The sequence below is a fragment of the Ctenopharyngodon idella genome, chromosome 20 (assembly GCF_019924925.1).
Source record: "Ctenopharyngodon idella isolate HZGC_01 chromosome 20, HZGC01, whole genome shotgun sequence".
NCBI classification, from domain to species: Eukaryota; Metazoa; Chordata; class Actinopteri; order Cypriniformes; family Xenocyprididae; genus Ctenopharyngodon; species Ctenopharyngodon idella.
The window spans coordinates 33,220,211-33,233,577 of record NC_067239.1 but is presented as its reverse complement, the minus strand read 5'-3'; the positions used below and the strand labels follow the sequence as shown (position 1 = coordinate 33,233,577).

The 13,367-nt window shown below is 35.7% G+C and overlaps 1 protein-coding gene across 2 annotated transcripts in view; it reads left to right on the top strand.

Moving 5' to 3' along the window:
• Positions 1-13,367, top strand: part of LOC127502406 (polyphosphoinositide phosphatase-like) — a 71,443-nt gene that overhangs the window by 26,833 nt on the left and 31,243 nt on the right. For both annotated transcript variants that reach the window (XM_051875328.1, XM_051875329.1), the window contains exons 11-16: positions 675-772; positions 5,635-5,768; positions 6,140-6,256; positions 8,785-8,830; positions 10,256-10,404; positions 10,482-10,648. In XM_051875328.1, the coding sequence (XP_051731288.1) occupies positions 675-772; positions 5,635-5,768; positions 6,140-6,256; positions 8,785-8,830; positions 10,256-10,404; positions 10,482-10,648 (711 nt within the window). The remainder of the gene's footprint in view (positions 1-674; positions 773-5,634; positions 5,769-6,139; positions 6,257-8,784; positions 8,831-10,255; positions 10,405-10,481; positions 10,649-13,367) is intronic.

Genomic DNA, 13,367 nt, shown 5'->3' with positions numbered 1-13,367 from the left:
AATGAATAATGACACTATCGTCTTTTTTAGAGCTGATTTAGATTTGTCTCAAGTTTGCTTCATTGATTGTGTTATTTTCCTGTTTATTACTGTGAAGCTGCTTTGAAACAATCTGTGCAGTAAAGTTGACATGCTTTTTATCTCATAATCTCATAATTATGACTTAGTATCTCCTAATTTTAGACTTTACCATAATTATGACTTTTTATGTCATCTTGTGTGGTGGAAACGGGCTTCCATATATTAATAGTAATAATAATAATTATGTATATTTATTTTGCAATGATTGTTTTTATGTTTTCAAGGAGAACAAATGAGAAAAATGGTGGCTATAGGAAAAGAAATCCCAACTTTTCAATTAAAAGAGTTAATTGAATTATTGTCTGGCATCAACTGGAATTTTTTACAAAATTTAATTTCCTTAAATGCTTCATTATGATCTGTATCTGCCATGAAATATAAAAAAATATAACAATATAAAAAATATAAAAACTGACAAGCAGATTGGAGATGTGACCTAGAAATATGACTAGTTATAGATGGCCTTTGAGTGAACTCATTTGCTTTAAATGTTTTTTTGTCATCCTCTCATCAACCAAATAGGCCTGTAAGTTGGTCACCTGTTTGTAAATCATTTCTATAAAGACTTAAAATGCTCTTGTTCTCTCGTACAGTGGACCAGGCCGACCCGTACGCTCATGTCGCCGCTCTCCACTTCGATCAGATGCTGCAGAGGTTCGGATCGCCCATCATCATTCTCAACCTCGTCAAGGTGAGACTCCAAGTTCTTCCTCTGAGTTCTGATCCAGTCATCCATCTAATCTCTCGAGGGTGAATCTGACAGAAACACGTCCAGGTGACATTTCTATGGAAGCCCGTTTCCGCCACTAAATAAATAAATAAAAACAGTAATTTTAACCACTTTTTATCTCAGAATTCTGACTTTTTTTCTCACAATTGTGAATTATAAAGTCAGAATTCTGATATATAAACTTGCAATTGCGTGATATAAAGTCACAATTCTGACTTTTTTCTCGCAATTCTGACTTTTTTTCTCAAAGTTGTGAGTTATAAAGTCAGAATTCTAAGATTCTGCGACTTTATATCTCAGAAGTGTGACTTTATATCACGCAATTGTGAGTTTATATCTCAGAAGTGTGACTTTATATCACGCAATTGCGAGTTTATATCTCAGAAGTGTGACTTTATATCACGCAGTTGCGAGGAAAAAAAGTCAGAATTGTGAGATAAAAAGTCGTAATTACTGTTTTTATTTTTTTATTTAGTAGCTTTCATACATTTCACCTCAAAATCAGAAGGAAATTATCTTTTGCCTAAAGATAAACCACCAAAATGTCAATATTGACTGTAAAACATGTATTTGGCCGGCTCTTTATTTCCTTTTATCAGGACAAACCAGGCCCCAGGAAAACTTTTACAGTTCTTATCACACGTACAACTAAATAATAAAAATTAACTAAATACTTTGCATAAAGAAAATGAAGGATCTTTGTTTAGGACAATTACAGTTTTATTTTTTTTTTATATTGCATCATACCGCCTTAACTTATTCCCATGAAGTATTTTGTTGGCCTGTCACGTTATATTGCGAACGCAGTTTTCATGCGTATTTTCATGTACGCTACTGTTTAAAGATTTGGGGTTGGTATGTTTTTAAAATGTTTTTCAAAGAAGTCTCTTCTGCTCAACAAGGCTGCATTTATTTGATCAAAAATACACTAAAAATTTTGAAATATTTTTACAATATAAAATATCTGTTTTTATGTGAATATATAGTAAAGTGTAATTTATTCCTGTGATCAAAGCTGAATTTTCAGCATCATTACTCCAGTCTTCAGTGTCACATGATCCTTCAGAAATCATTCTAATATGATGATTTGCTGCTCAAGAAACATTTCTGATTATTATCAATGTTAAAAACAGTCATATTTTTTGTAAAAACCCTGATACATTTTATTTTTCATTATTATTTGATGAATAGAAAGTTTAAAAATACAGCATTTATTTGAAATATAATCTTTTATAACATTATAAATGTCTTTACTGACACTTTTGGTCTATGTAATGCATCATTGCTGACTGAAAATATTAATTTCTTAAAAAAAAAAATAAAAAAAAAATCTTACTGACCCCGAGCTTTTGTGCTTCACATGAACACTTTTATCTAATGCACTTACTATAAATACACCACTGACCGCACACATGAAGAAATGCACATGCACACTTCTGTTAACAAACAAAAGCCTGATGTTTTTGCTGTCCATATTTCCCGTCTCGCTCACGTTGGCTGTCAGGAGATACAACAGAACAAAGACCCAAACCACCTCAGTCCATTGTGAACCAGCCATGTGATGTCCGTGTGAAGGCGGCGTGCCAAAAAAGGATCTGTACAGGCAGAATTTAACACAAAGTTGTGCCTAACATGTTTAAAACACATGTGTGTTTGTGGCTTTGTTTCAGAGTGTGTGTCACTGTATATTCTCCGTCCAGATAAAAGCATGTGACAAAAGATCCTTAATGAGCCAAATGAGGCGCATTACATGCTAAGAATGCAGTCTAATTAACTCCACACACTCATTTAGCCTGCCGGACCATGTGGTCGTCACACGTGTGTGTGTCAAACACACTGTAAAATGTGTGTTTGTGTGAGTGCATTGAGCTCCAGCTCAAACTGTGTGTGTGTGTTTTCCGCTGGCCTCCAGTAGAGAGTGTGTGTTGATGTGGGAGGCAGACGGCATTGTGGGCCGCAGGAGGAATCGGACAACCGCAGAACGATTTCTAAGAACGCTGGAGTCGTTTAACAGCACGTGCAAATGTGGCCCAAGGATTGAGCGCGTAAACCGTGGTGGATCACGTGTGTTTCTTCCCGCCGGCGTGTGTGGCGGACAGATAATGTCTTACTAGTCGTCTTCTTGGATTAGTCATTGTTCCCTATCGAGAAGCAGAAGGACGTTAGGTTTGAGTCATCGTCCACAACATGTCTACATCCACATCATCTGCTTGGCTGATCATCTCTGATGTTCTCCAGAGATGCAAAATACTGAGTTTATTTACCCTGTAAAGCCTGACATATGAAATAATAGTCAGAATTTTCAGTTTATTGAAACATTAGACAATTTTTTTATGGCTCATGTAGTCTGATATAGTGAGAATATGAAGGAAAAAAACAGCCCAAACTGAACCAAAATATGCAATTTATATGGACAAAAAGTAAGGTAATGCAAATCAATGAGATCTTTATAATAGATACTGACATAAAATGCATATAAATATCAAAATCTGCCAATAATAAGTCTTAGTAAGATGATATTTAAGTTTTCTGATCGAAGCTCTGTAGTTTTAAAACATATAATGCAATACAATGATGATTGAGAGATGAACAAATAAACCTTCCTCAAAAGATGATGATCATATTTGATACTCATGATTTTTATAATAAATGATGTCTGGATAATCAAGTAAACGGTAGCTGAAATATTACTAACAATGTCAAAGTTATTCTTACGTTTACTTGATAAAATCAGTGCGGATTTGACCGCAGAAAGACACGTGAAGCACGAGCTGAAGGAGGACGTTTGTACAATTATACTGAAAGGCTTTTACTTGAGTCTAAACTGTCAATCAGACGACAGAAGATTGCATGTGAAAGGCTTTTCAGCAACGTTTTCACCATTTACAGGCCTTCAAAAGGTGCTTATGAAATGTGATACAGTAGGATTTATAGGGTTAATATGCTTTAATATATTATGTGTTTTATTAGACAGAAAACTGTCGTTCAACACGGTTGGTCTTATTGTTTGAATGTTTTTACCATGCCTCAGAGACAACACTGTTTTGTTAAGTGGCTGACATAGCAAAATCAGAAAGCGCTTTATTTGTAGTAACAGTAATACAATATAGTGTAGTAACTGCCATACAATATATTTTCAAATTAATTGCATGCCATTTAGCAACACAAGTCATCTAGCTTTTATTAATATGACATTCTAATAATCTTACTGCAATGTGCAACGTTATAACATAACTTTCAACACACTTAAAGGGTTAGTTCACCCAAAAATGAAAATTCTGTCATTAATTACTCACCCTCATGTCGTTTCACACCCGTAAGACCTTCGTTCATCTTCAGAACACAAATTAAGATATTTTTGATAAAATCCGATGGCTCAGTGAGGCCTGCATTGACAGCAAGATAATTAACACTTTCAATGCCCAGAAAGACGTATTTAAAACGGTTCATGTGTCTACAGTGGTTCAACCTTAATGTTATGAAGCGCTGAGAATACTTTTTGTGCACCAAAAAAAACAAAATAACGACTTTATTCAACAATATCTTGTGATGGGCGATTTCAAAACACTGCTTCATGAAGCTTTACGAATCTTTTGTTTCGAATCAGTGGTTCGGAGCGTGTATCAAACTGCCAAAGTCACGTGATTTCAGTAAACGAGGCTTCGTTACATCATAAGTGTTTCGAAATTTCAATGGTTCACCAGTGGGGGCCGTGACTTTGGCAGTTTGATACACGCTCCGAACCACTGATTCAAAACAAAAGATTTGTAAAGCTTCGAAGCTTCATGAAGCAGAGTTTTGAAATAACATTAAGGTTGAACCACTGTAGTCACATGAACTGTTTTAAATATGTCTTTAGTAGCTTTCTGGGCATTGAAAGTGTTAATTATCTTGCTGTCAATGCAGGCCTCACTGAGCCATCAGATTTTATCAAAAATCTCTTAATTTGTGTTCTGAAGATGAACGAAGGTCTTACAGGTGTGGAACGACATGAGGGTGAGTAATTAATGACAGAATTTTCATGCTTCATACCACAGTAACGTTAATAAAACTTTAATACATACCTCATCCATGAACATGATTTTTACCTGAGTCCCGTCAGATTGCTTTCCATCGCTGTGGAGGATGACAACTCCCATGATTCCATGCTCATTCACAACTATGCCAACACTCTTAAAAAATGACTAAAAAAGCGAAACAAATTTACACAGTAAAATACCGTTTTCCATTGAAACAGTAATATGCCATAAAAACAATGCATTCTGGGTAATATTTGTCATTTTAAGAAAAGAGGCCTATAGGCTACTTTCTCAAAAAACGATATTACCCAGAGTGCATTGTAATATACAGAAGTAATATACTGTAAAAACGATGCATTCTGGGTAATATTTGTCATTTTCGAGAAAGTAGCCTATAGGTTACTTTTTCAAAAACGACTAATAATATTACCCAGAATGCATTGTTTTTACGATATATTACTGTTTCATTGGAAAATGTGTTTCGGTTTTTTAGTTATTTTTAGTGTATGTTGTTGTTTTGAATAAGCGACTTCTAGCGGCAAAACTTACATACTGTGCCTTTATACTAATGTTGTATTTATAACTTTGAAAAATCATTTTTTCCCCAGTATAAATGTAAACATTGAGAGTATTTGCAAATTGTCTGTTGTTCCCAAAGGTTTGCTGTTGTTTTGTTTGACACTAATTTACTACGTGTTGTTTGTCAACCAGAAACTGCTATTGCAGGACTAACGAGCAGATTTTGAGTTTAAAATGTTGGAATCAGTGTAATAATTGTTGGTTTGGTGATTTTGATTTTGTCAGAAACGAGAGAAGAGGAAGCATGAGAAGATACTGAGTGAGGAGCTTTACCCCGCCATCACAAACCTCAACCAGTTTCTCCCGCCGGAGCACGGCATCGAGTACATCGCCTGGGACATGGCCCGATACACCAAGAGGTGCGTAAGACTGTCAGACAGCCATTGCATATCTGGAACTGATATAAAGTATGAATCCGTTCAAAAGTTTTGAGTCTGTAAGATCTCTTCTGCTCACCAAGGCTGCATTTATTTGATCGAAAACACGGTAAAAATTGTGAAATATTTTTACAATTTAAAATAACTGTTTTATATTTTAATACATGTTAAAGTGTAATTTATTCCTGTGATCAAAGCTGAATTTTCAGCATCATTACTCCAGTCTTCAGTGTCACATGATCCTTCAGAAATCATTCTAATATGCTGATTTGCTGCTCAAGAAACATTTATGATTATTTACTTGTTAAAAGTAGACAAGTAGTTTGACGAGATGTTTCTTCTTTCCTGTGCAGTAAACTGTGTAACGTGTTGGACCGTCTCAGTATGATCGCTGAGAATGTGGTGAAGAGGACGGGCTTCTTCGTTAATCGACCCGACTTCTATTGCCACACGTTACGTCCTGATGAAAGGTAAATGTTTAACGTGAGAATAATAAATAATTATATATATATATATATATATATATATATATATATATATTTTAATATATTTTTGTTAAATATATACATGCATGTGTGTGTAATTATATGTACATAATAAATATACACAGTACACATGCATATATTATGTAAACATAAACTTTTTTTTTTTGGATGCAATTAATCGCGATTATTCATTTGACAGCGCTTATATTTTAATAAATATTTGTAACCAAAGTTAAAATGCATTATTATATTTGCAGATTCCTTGTTGCATCTGAAACTGGTTGTTTGTCGTGTGTTTTAATGCATTATACTTTCTAAAGTTGTAACAATGAATAGATTATAATGTACTATAACTGTGGGTACAATTATTCATGAGATCATAAAATGCATTATAAGACATAATTAATGCGTTAAAATACATCTATAATGCATAATATATAAAGGCTTTAAGTACTCAAATATCTAAAAAATCTTAAATCAAGATACAAGATTTACTTGAACAGCAAAAGACTGAAGATATTGTCTTGTTTTCTGAAAAAAAAAAGATCAAAATGAAGCGTTTGCATGTAAGTATGTATCTTGATTTAAGAAGGTTTAGATATTTGTGTTAGAAAATGAGACAAAAATACTAAGAATATAATTTTTTTGCAGTGCAATGTTGTTTATGTATGTAATAACGAATGTCAGACACATTTAAATTCACATAGAGATGCCTTTAGAAAGAAGTGCAGCATCGTCAAACATCTGCTGAGTTTACACACAAATCATTTGCATCAAATCTGTGGGAATATTTTGCAAATGTTTCCCCACAGGGTTTTTTCAGAATGCTGTATGATTGTAAGTTTGAATAGTTTTCCATTAGTGGCACTGATGAAGTTTTATCACTCCTGAAACTCCTGGCAATGATTTTTATTTCACGTGAAGACAATTTACTTCTGCAAGGCCATGATTCTCAAAACAATCAATAGATCGATTGATCGATCAATCAATCAATCAATCAATCAGCCAGTCAATCAGCGAATCCGTCAGTGAATCAACCAATCAATCAATCAGTCAGTCAACCAATCAGTCAGCCAATCAATCAATCAATCAATCAATCAATCAGCCAATTAATCATCCAATCAGTCATTCAATCAATCAATTAGCCAATCAATCGGTCAATGAAAGAGGGAGGAATATCAATCAGCCAATCGATCAGTCAGTCAGTCAGTCAATCAATCAATCAATCAATCAGCCAATCAATCATCCAGTCAGTCAGTCATTCAATCAATCAATCTATCAGTCAGTCAATGAAAGAGGGAGGAATATCAATCAGCCAATCAGTCAGTCTATAAATCAGTCAATCAATCAGTCAATCAATCAATCAGTCAGTCAATGAAAGAGGGAGGAATATCAATCAGCCAATCATTCAATCAATCAGCCAATCAATCATCCAGTCAGTCAGTCAGTCAGTCAGTCATTCAATCAATCAGTCAATCAATCAATCAGTCAGTCAATGAAAGAGGGAGGAATATCAATCAGCCAATCAATCAGCCAATCAGTCAGTCAGTCAGTCAGTCAGTCAGTCAATAAATCAGCCAATCAGTCAGTCAGTCAGTCAATAAAAGAGGGAGGAATATCAATCAGCCAGTCATTCAATCAATCAGCCAATCAGTCAGTCAGTCAGTCAGTCAGTCAGTCAATAAATCAGCCAATCAGTCAGTCAGTCAGTCAATAAAAGAGGGAGGAATATCAATCAGCCAGTCAGTCAATAAATCAGCCAATCAGTCAGTCAGTCAGTCAATAAAAGAGGGAGGAATATCAATCAGCCAGTCATTCAATCAATCAGCCAATCTATCATCCAGTCAGTCAGTCAGTCAGTCAGTCAGTCAATCAATGAAAGAGGGAGGAATATCAATCAGCCAATCAATCAGTCAGTCAATAAATCAGCCAATCAATCAATCAGTTAGTCAGTCAGTCAATCAATCAATCAATTAATCAGTCAATCGATCAGCCAGTCAATCAGCCAATCAATCAATCAGTCAATCAGTCAATCAGTCAGTCAGTCAATGAAAGAGGGAGGAATATCAATCAGCCAATCAATCAGTCAGTGAAAGAGGGAGGAATAGCATAATGGATCATAGAGACTCCACTAAAATGACTAATAAACCAAACCAGTGGACTGCAGTGGTTTCTATTTTAAAGTTACTGAAAACAGTATGAATCCAGATGAACTCCATAATGGCAGAATATGTGTGCAGAGCTTCAAAACGCTATTTCTGTCCTTCTCAAAAGAGCTCGGAAAGCTAGCGACCTCCCGTCTGAGTCACAGCTAAAGTAAATGGCAGCACTTTTGTTGTTTTCCAGCACTTGTTGCTGTAAAACTGCTGATGGTCCACGTGCTGAAGCACTGATTCGTTTTCAAAACAACACAGCTGCCGTGTTACACATGAGGTGAAGGTTTGAGCCGAGCAGCAGGTCTAATGGACCGTTTGCATCAAAAGACTCTCATCAAACTGTTTTTTGTTGTTCAGGTGGCGAGATCTCGGAGGGAAGGTCACACCCAATGGCAGGTTACAGGTATGTCAACAGTCGCTGGTCCAAAGTTTTTACTCTCAACATCAAAACTGCTGCATATTGGTTCATAATCTGCTCAAGAACTCCACAGCAACTACATAAATTTATCCACTAACCATTCAGAAACGTCCAGTTTCATTCTAAAAGTTGTAACTTCTTCCTGAGTCTCTCCATCAGTGTCGACTCCGGTTTGAACAATGTAAGGCTGAACACCGTTCGTCATTTTGGCTGCGTGAGATTCTCCAGCTTTGTTGTTGTTGAGCGACCGAAGCGTGAGCTGTTAAAGCTCCGCCCTCTTCTGGAAAGGGGGCCGGGAGCAGCAGCTCATTTGCATTTAAAGGGACACACACAAAAACGGCGTGTTATTGCTCACACCCAAATAGGGGCAAATTTGACAAGCTCTAATAAATGATCTGTGGGGGATTTTGAGCTGAAACTTCACAGACACATTCTGGAGACACCAGAGACTTATATTACATCTTGTACATTATAGGTCCCCTTTAATATTGGCCAAATATTTATTTCAAATGTCCACTTAATGTTTAATAATTGGCCTCTTCGTTACGATAGAAATGCTACAGCCACTGTAATTTCTTGAACAAGAACATATAGACATCAAAAACTCAGATCGATCATTTAAACTTTTATTTTGAAATCGTGATGAACAGAACCGACGTTTTAATATTGCAAGATCTTGTCTTACCCCTAGTCTTTATATATTTATAAAATATAAGAACTTATTTAAAAACCCTTTTAAAACTTGTCTTAAGAGATATCTGCTTAGTGAAGCCTTTGATCAAGATTCACCTCTGCTTTTTCTTTGATGTATTTCAATTCTATTTTCAAATATGCTTTATTATCATTTTTTTTTTTTATAAAAAAATTTTTTTTAGGTGTAGATTCATTAAAAGTGGTAATTTGGTAACATGCAGGAATATCTGTCTAAACTATTATACAATTCAGCAAATTATTCTTTATCATTTTATATATTCCATTGCTTGTTTCCTTTGTTTTGAAGTATTTATAAAACAAAAAAATAGTATTTAATGCCTTTTTAAATTTTTTTATTTTATTTTATTAACATTTTTAATTTAAAAACGATTAACCTAACTTTTAACATTTTTATTCATCTTTTTATATTTTATTTTCTTTTTATATATTCTGCTCACCAAGGCTGCATTTATTTGATCGAAAATACGGTAAAAATTGTGAAATATTTTTACAATTTAAAATAACTGTTTTATATTTTAATACATGTTAAAGTGTAATTTATTCCTGTGATCAAAGCTGAATTTTCAGCATCATTACTCCAGTCTTCAGTGTCACATGATCCTTCGGAAATCATTCTAATATAATGATTTGCTGCTCAAGAAACTTTCTTGATTGTTATCGATGTTGAAAACGAATGATTGTGTGTAATTTTGACAGACGGGGGTTTTGAGGACGAACTGTGTGGACTGTCTGGACCGAACCAACACCGCCCAGTTCATGGTGGGTAAATGCGCTCTGGCGTACCAGCTCTACGCGCTCGGGATGATCGACAAACCCAAGCTTCAGTTTGATACGGACTGTGTCAGGTACCTGTGCAAGCCAACATTACACTAGTCAGCCAGGCATTGACATCATATTGATGATATTCGTGGTGTGTGTGCAGATTATTTGAGGAGCTGTACGAGGACCACGGCGACACGCTGTCTTTACAGTACGGAGGATCTCAGCTGGTTCACCGAGTGAAGACGTACCGTAAGATCGCGCCCTGGACGCAGCACTCCAAAGACATCATGCAGACGCTCTCGCGCTACTATAGCAATGCATTCTCAGGTAAACAACTCAACACCTGAATGGTAATACCACTGTACTTTCATCTATAGAGGGTATGTCAGCTTCGACCGTTATGACTGCGGTTACGCCCACTGAGTGGCAAAAGACTGAGTGGCAGCATTGATTTTCAGTGTGAATGCCACGAAAAACACACAAAACGCATCCAAAACGGGAAAGAGCTTTGCGACTGACTGTACACATAGCTTTGACACAAAATCTGAGGTATATTTTTACAGACTGCTGAAAGCTACAGAAAAAAGAAGCAAAGGTCGCTGCAATTCACAGAAACGGCTGGACTCCAGGCAAAGAAACATGTTTTGCAGTTACCATTTTGTGTCAAAATGTTGGATTTTGGGGTAAAATCATACCCTATATATTGTATTGTAAATATTTACCATCTTATATTCTGCATAATTGTGTGTTTTTAAATAAACACTACACAAGTTTTAGGGCTGGACGATATGTGATTTTAAAGTGATTTAGACCTACCTATATTGTAGTTATATAAAGCGTTCACAGTCAGATTTGCTTTATGTATTTCCCCGGCGTCAAAATCAGGCACATATAAATGTCAGGAAACACGATTCCTGGCTGCATGTCAATAACCATGGATTAGGTTTCTTTGACATGTGATAAGGAACACTTTCGAGCCCAACCTTTAGTGTAACTGTTTGTTTTACTCGCGTTTTCGCAGTTTCCCCTATTAAATCCAGTCATGCAGCAGGTTCTTTTGCCACTCAGTCCAGCTGAGGGAGTGCGTTCCGGCGGGAAAGTGACGTCTATGCATACCCTCTATACCATGTTACGGGCTGAATACCATTTTTCCACATTCCCATCTATATAAATGTGTATATTGTGTAATATGTTAATGTGTCACGTTTCATAAGTTAATGATGGTCTAGAGAGAGAGAGAGAGAGAGAGACATGTTTGAGCCATTATATCCTCCTCCCACATTCTCTCATTCTCTCCCTCATTAATTATTCATATCTGCCTTTGTGTATAATTATTACATTTTTTCGCCGTAGAAACGGCCGCTCTCTCTGTGCACAGAGCCGAATCAATCACAAACGTGCTTATGCACCGCATGCGGTAACTTACTGTCTTTTTAACCACATCAGCGAGTTTTGCCGTACAATAACTGATTGTCTGAAATCACTTTGCAGTTGAATAACATTGTTTGGGGGATAAATGGTAAATCGGCTGATCCTTCGTGGATTTTTCCATGTTTATTTTGTCCGGTTTCATCATGGCTTTTGCTGTAATTTCCTGACAAGATTGTCTCTATTATTTGTGAGTTCCCATGGTTATGGCGTCTGCATAGCAACAACCCAGTTCTAATTTCAGTGGTTACAGAGTCTCCAGGTGACGCTCCAAACTTTAATCCCACTGGTTCATGTTAAATATTATTGGGACTTCAGTAGGTCACATTGTTCTGTTTCCCGTAATACTGCATTTGAACATTCTCAGCGTCATCGCTTCCTCTCGGGAGTTGCACTTGCGCACACAAAAGCGAACATCGTAGTTTAAGCAGAGTTAATTGCTTCATGTTCTCATAATAATGTTAATGTTATGATTTTAGGATATGAGTGAAATCTAATGTAACCCTGAAAAGTGCTGTAATTGCCGTTTGGCTAATTGGCGAAGGCGACACATTCCAATCAAGTGCTGTAATTATATTACACCCGTGTGTATGGCTTCACTGCTAACGGCGCTGCGTGTTTTATAAACAAACATGGAGAATCTGGGGAGTGTGTGTGTGTGTGTGTGTGTGTGTGTGTGTGTATAAAGGCTTTAGTCGCCGTCTTGGGTGAAACTGGTCTGAAAATAATTGTCAATCAATTTTAAATAATATAAAAATTTTAATATTATTTTGTTTATATTTTTTAATATAATATAAATTATTATATTATATTACTATTAATTATATTTTTTTATATAATATCAATCATTTTTTTTTTATATATATCATTTATACCTAAATGTATTTAATATGCATATATATTTTTATTTATACACATATAAACACGGTGACGTGAATATCGTTAATCATCTCCTATCAAGGCCACATTTCGCCGGCGGTACACCATCCCCTGCGAAAAATTTAATAATCAAATTACTAAGCAACCACTGAGAGGAATAACACAAATAGGTATAATTTTAAAGCTTAATAAATCAGCTTTTTAATGCATCTAACCATTTTGACAGGAATATAACGAGTGCTAAGTAGTCCCTCTAAACCGGCGTGTACCGCCCGCAGTCGCCACCTAGCTACAAAATAAAATGAATAATCATATTTTTCAAAACTACTGCCTTAAACAGTGAAAAATAGATGTCATTTGAAAGCTTAGAGTCTGAAATTTACAATAAATGTAGCCAGTTTGATTAACTCCTAAATAGGGCGGAGTTATTTGCTGATTAAAAAAAAAACATAATTTATTAAATACTTTTTTGTACTATGTACTGTAATGTGTCGAAAACATCATATGGCTCAGATAGTCATGTGTCATATGTCATTTGAAAGGTCTCACAGAGTAGAATATAACAAGCATAATTGTTTTGGGCTTTGACTAAACTTAAGAGAGTTTTTGTCTGTGAAGCCCTGCAAAACCCAAATGTAAATAATATACGGATGCGGCATTTACGTCACGTTTTCACTCGTAACTTCATGAAACATACTCCGATTGTGGAAAATGGCACAAGATTATGTACAGCAGATTC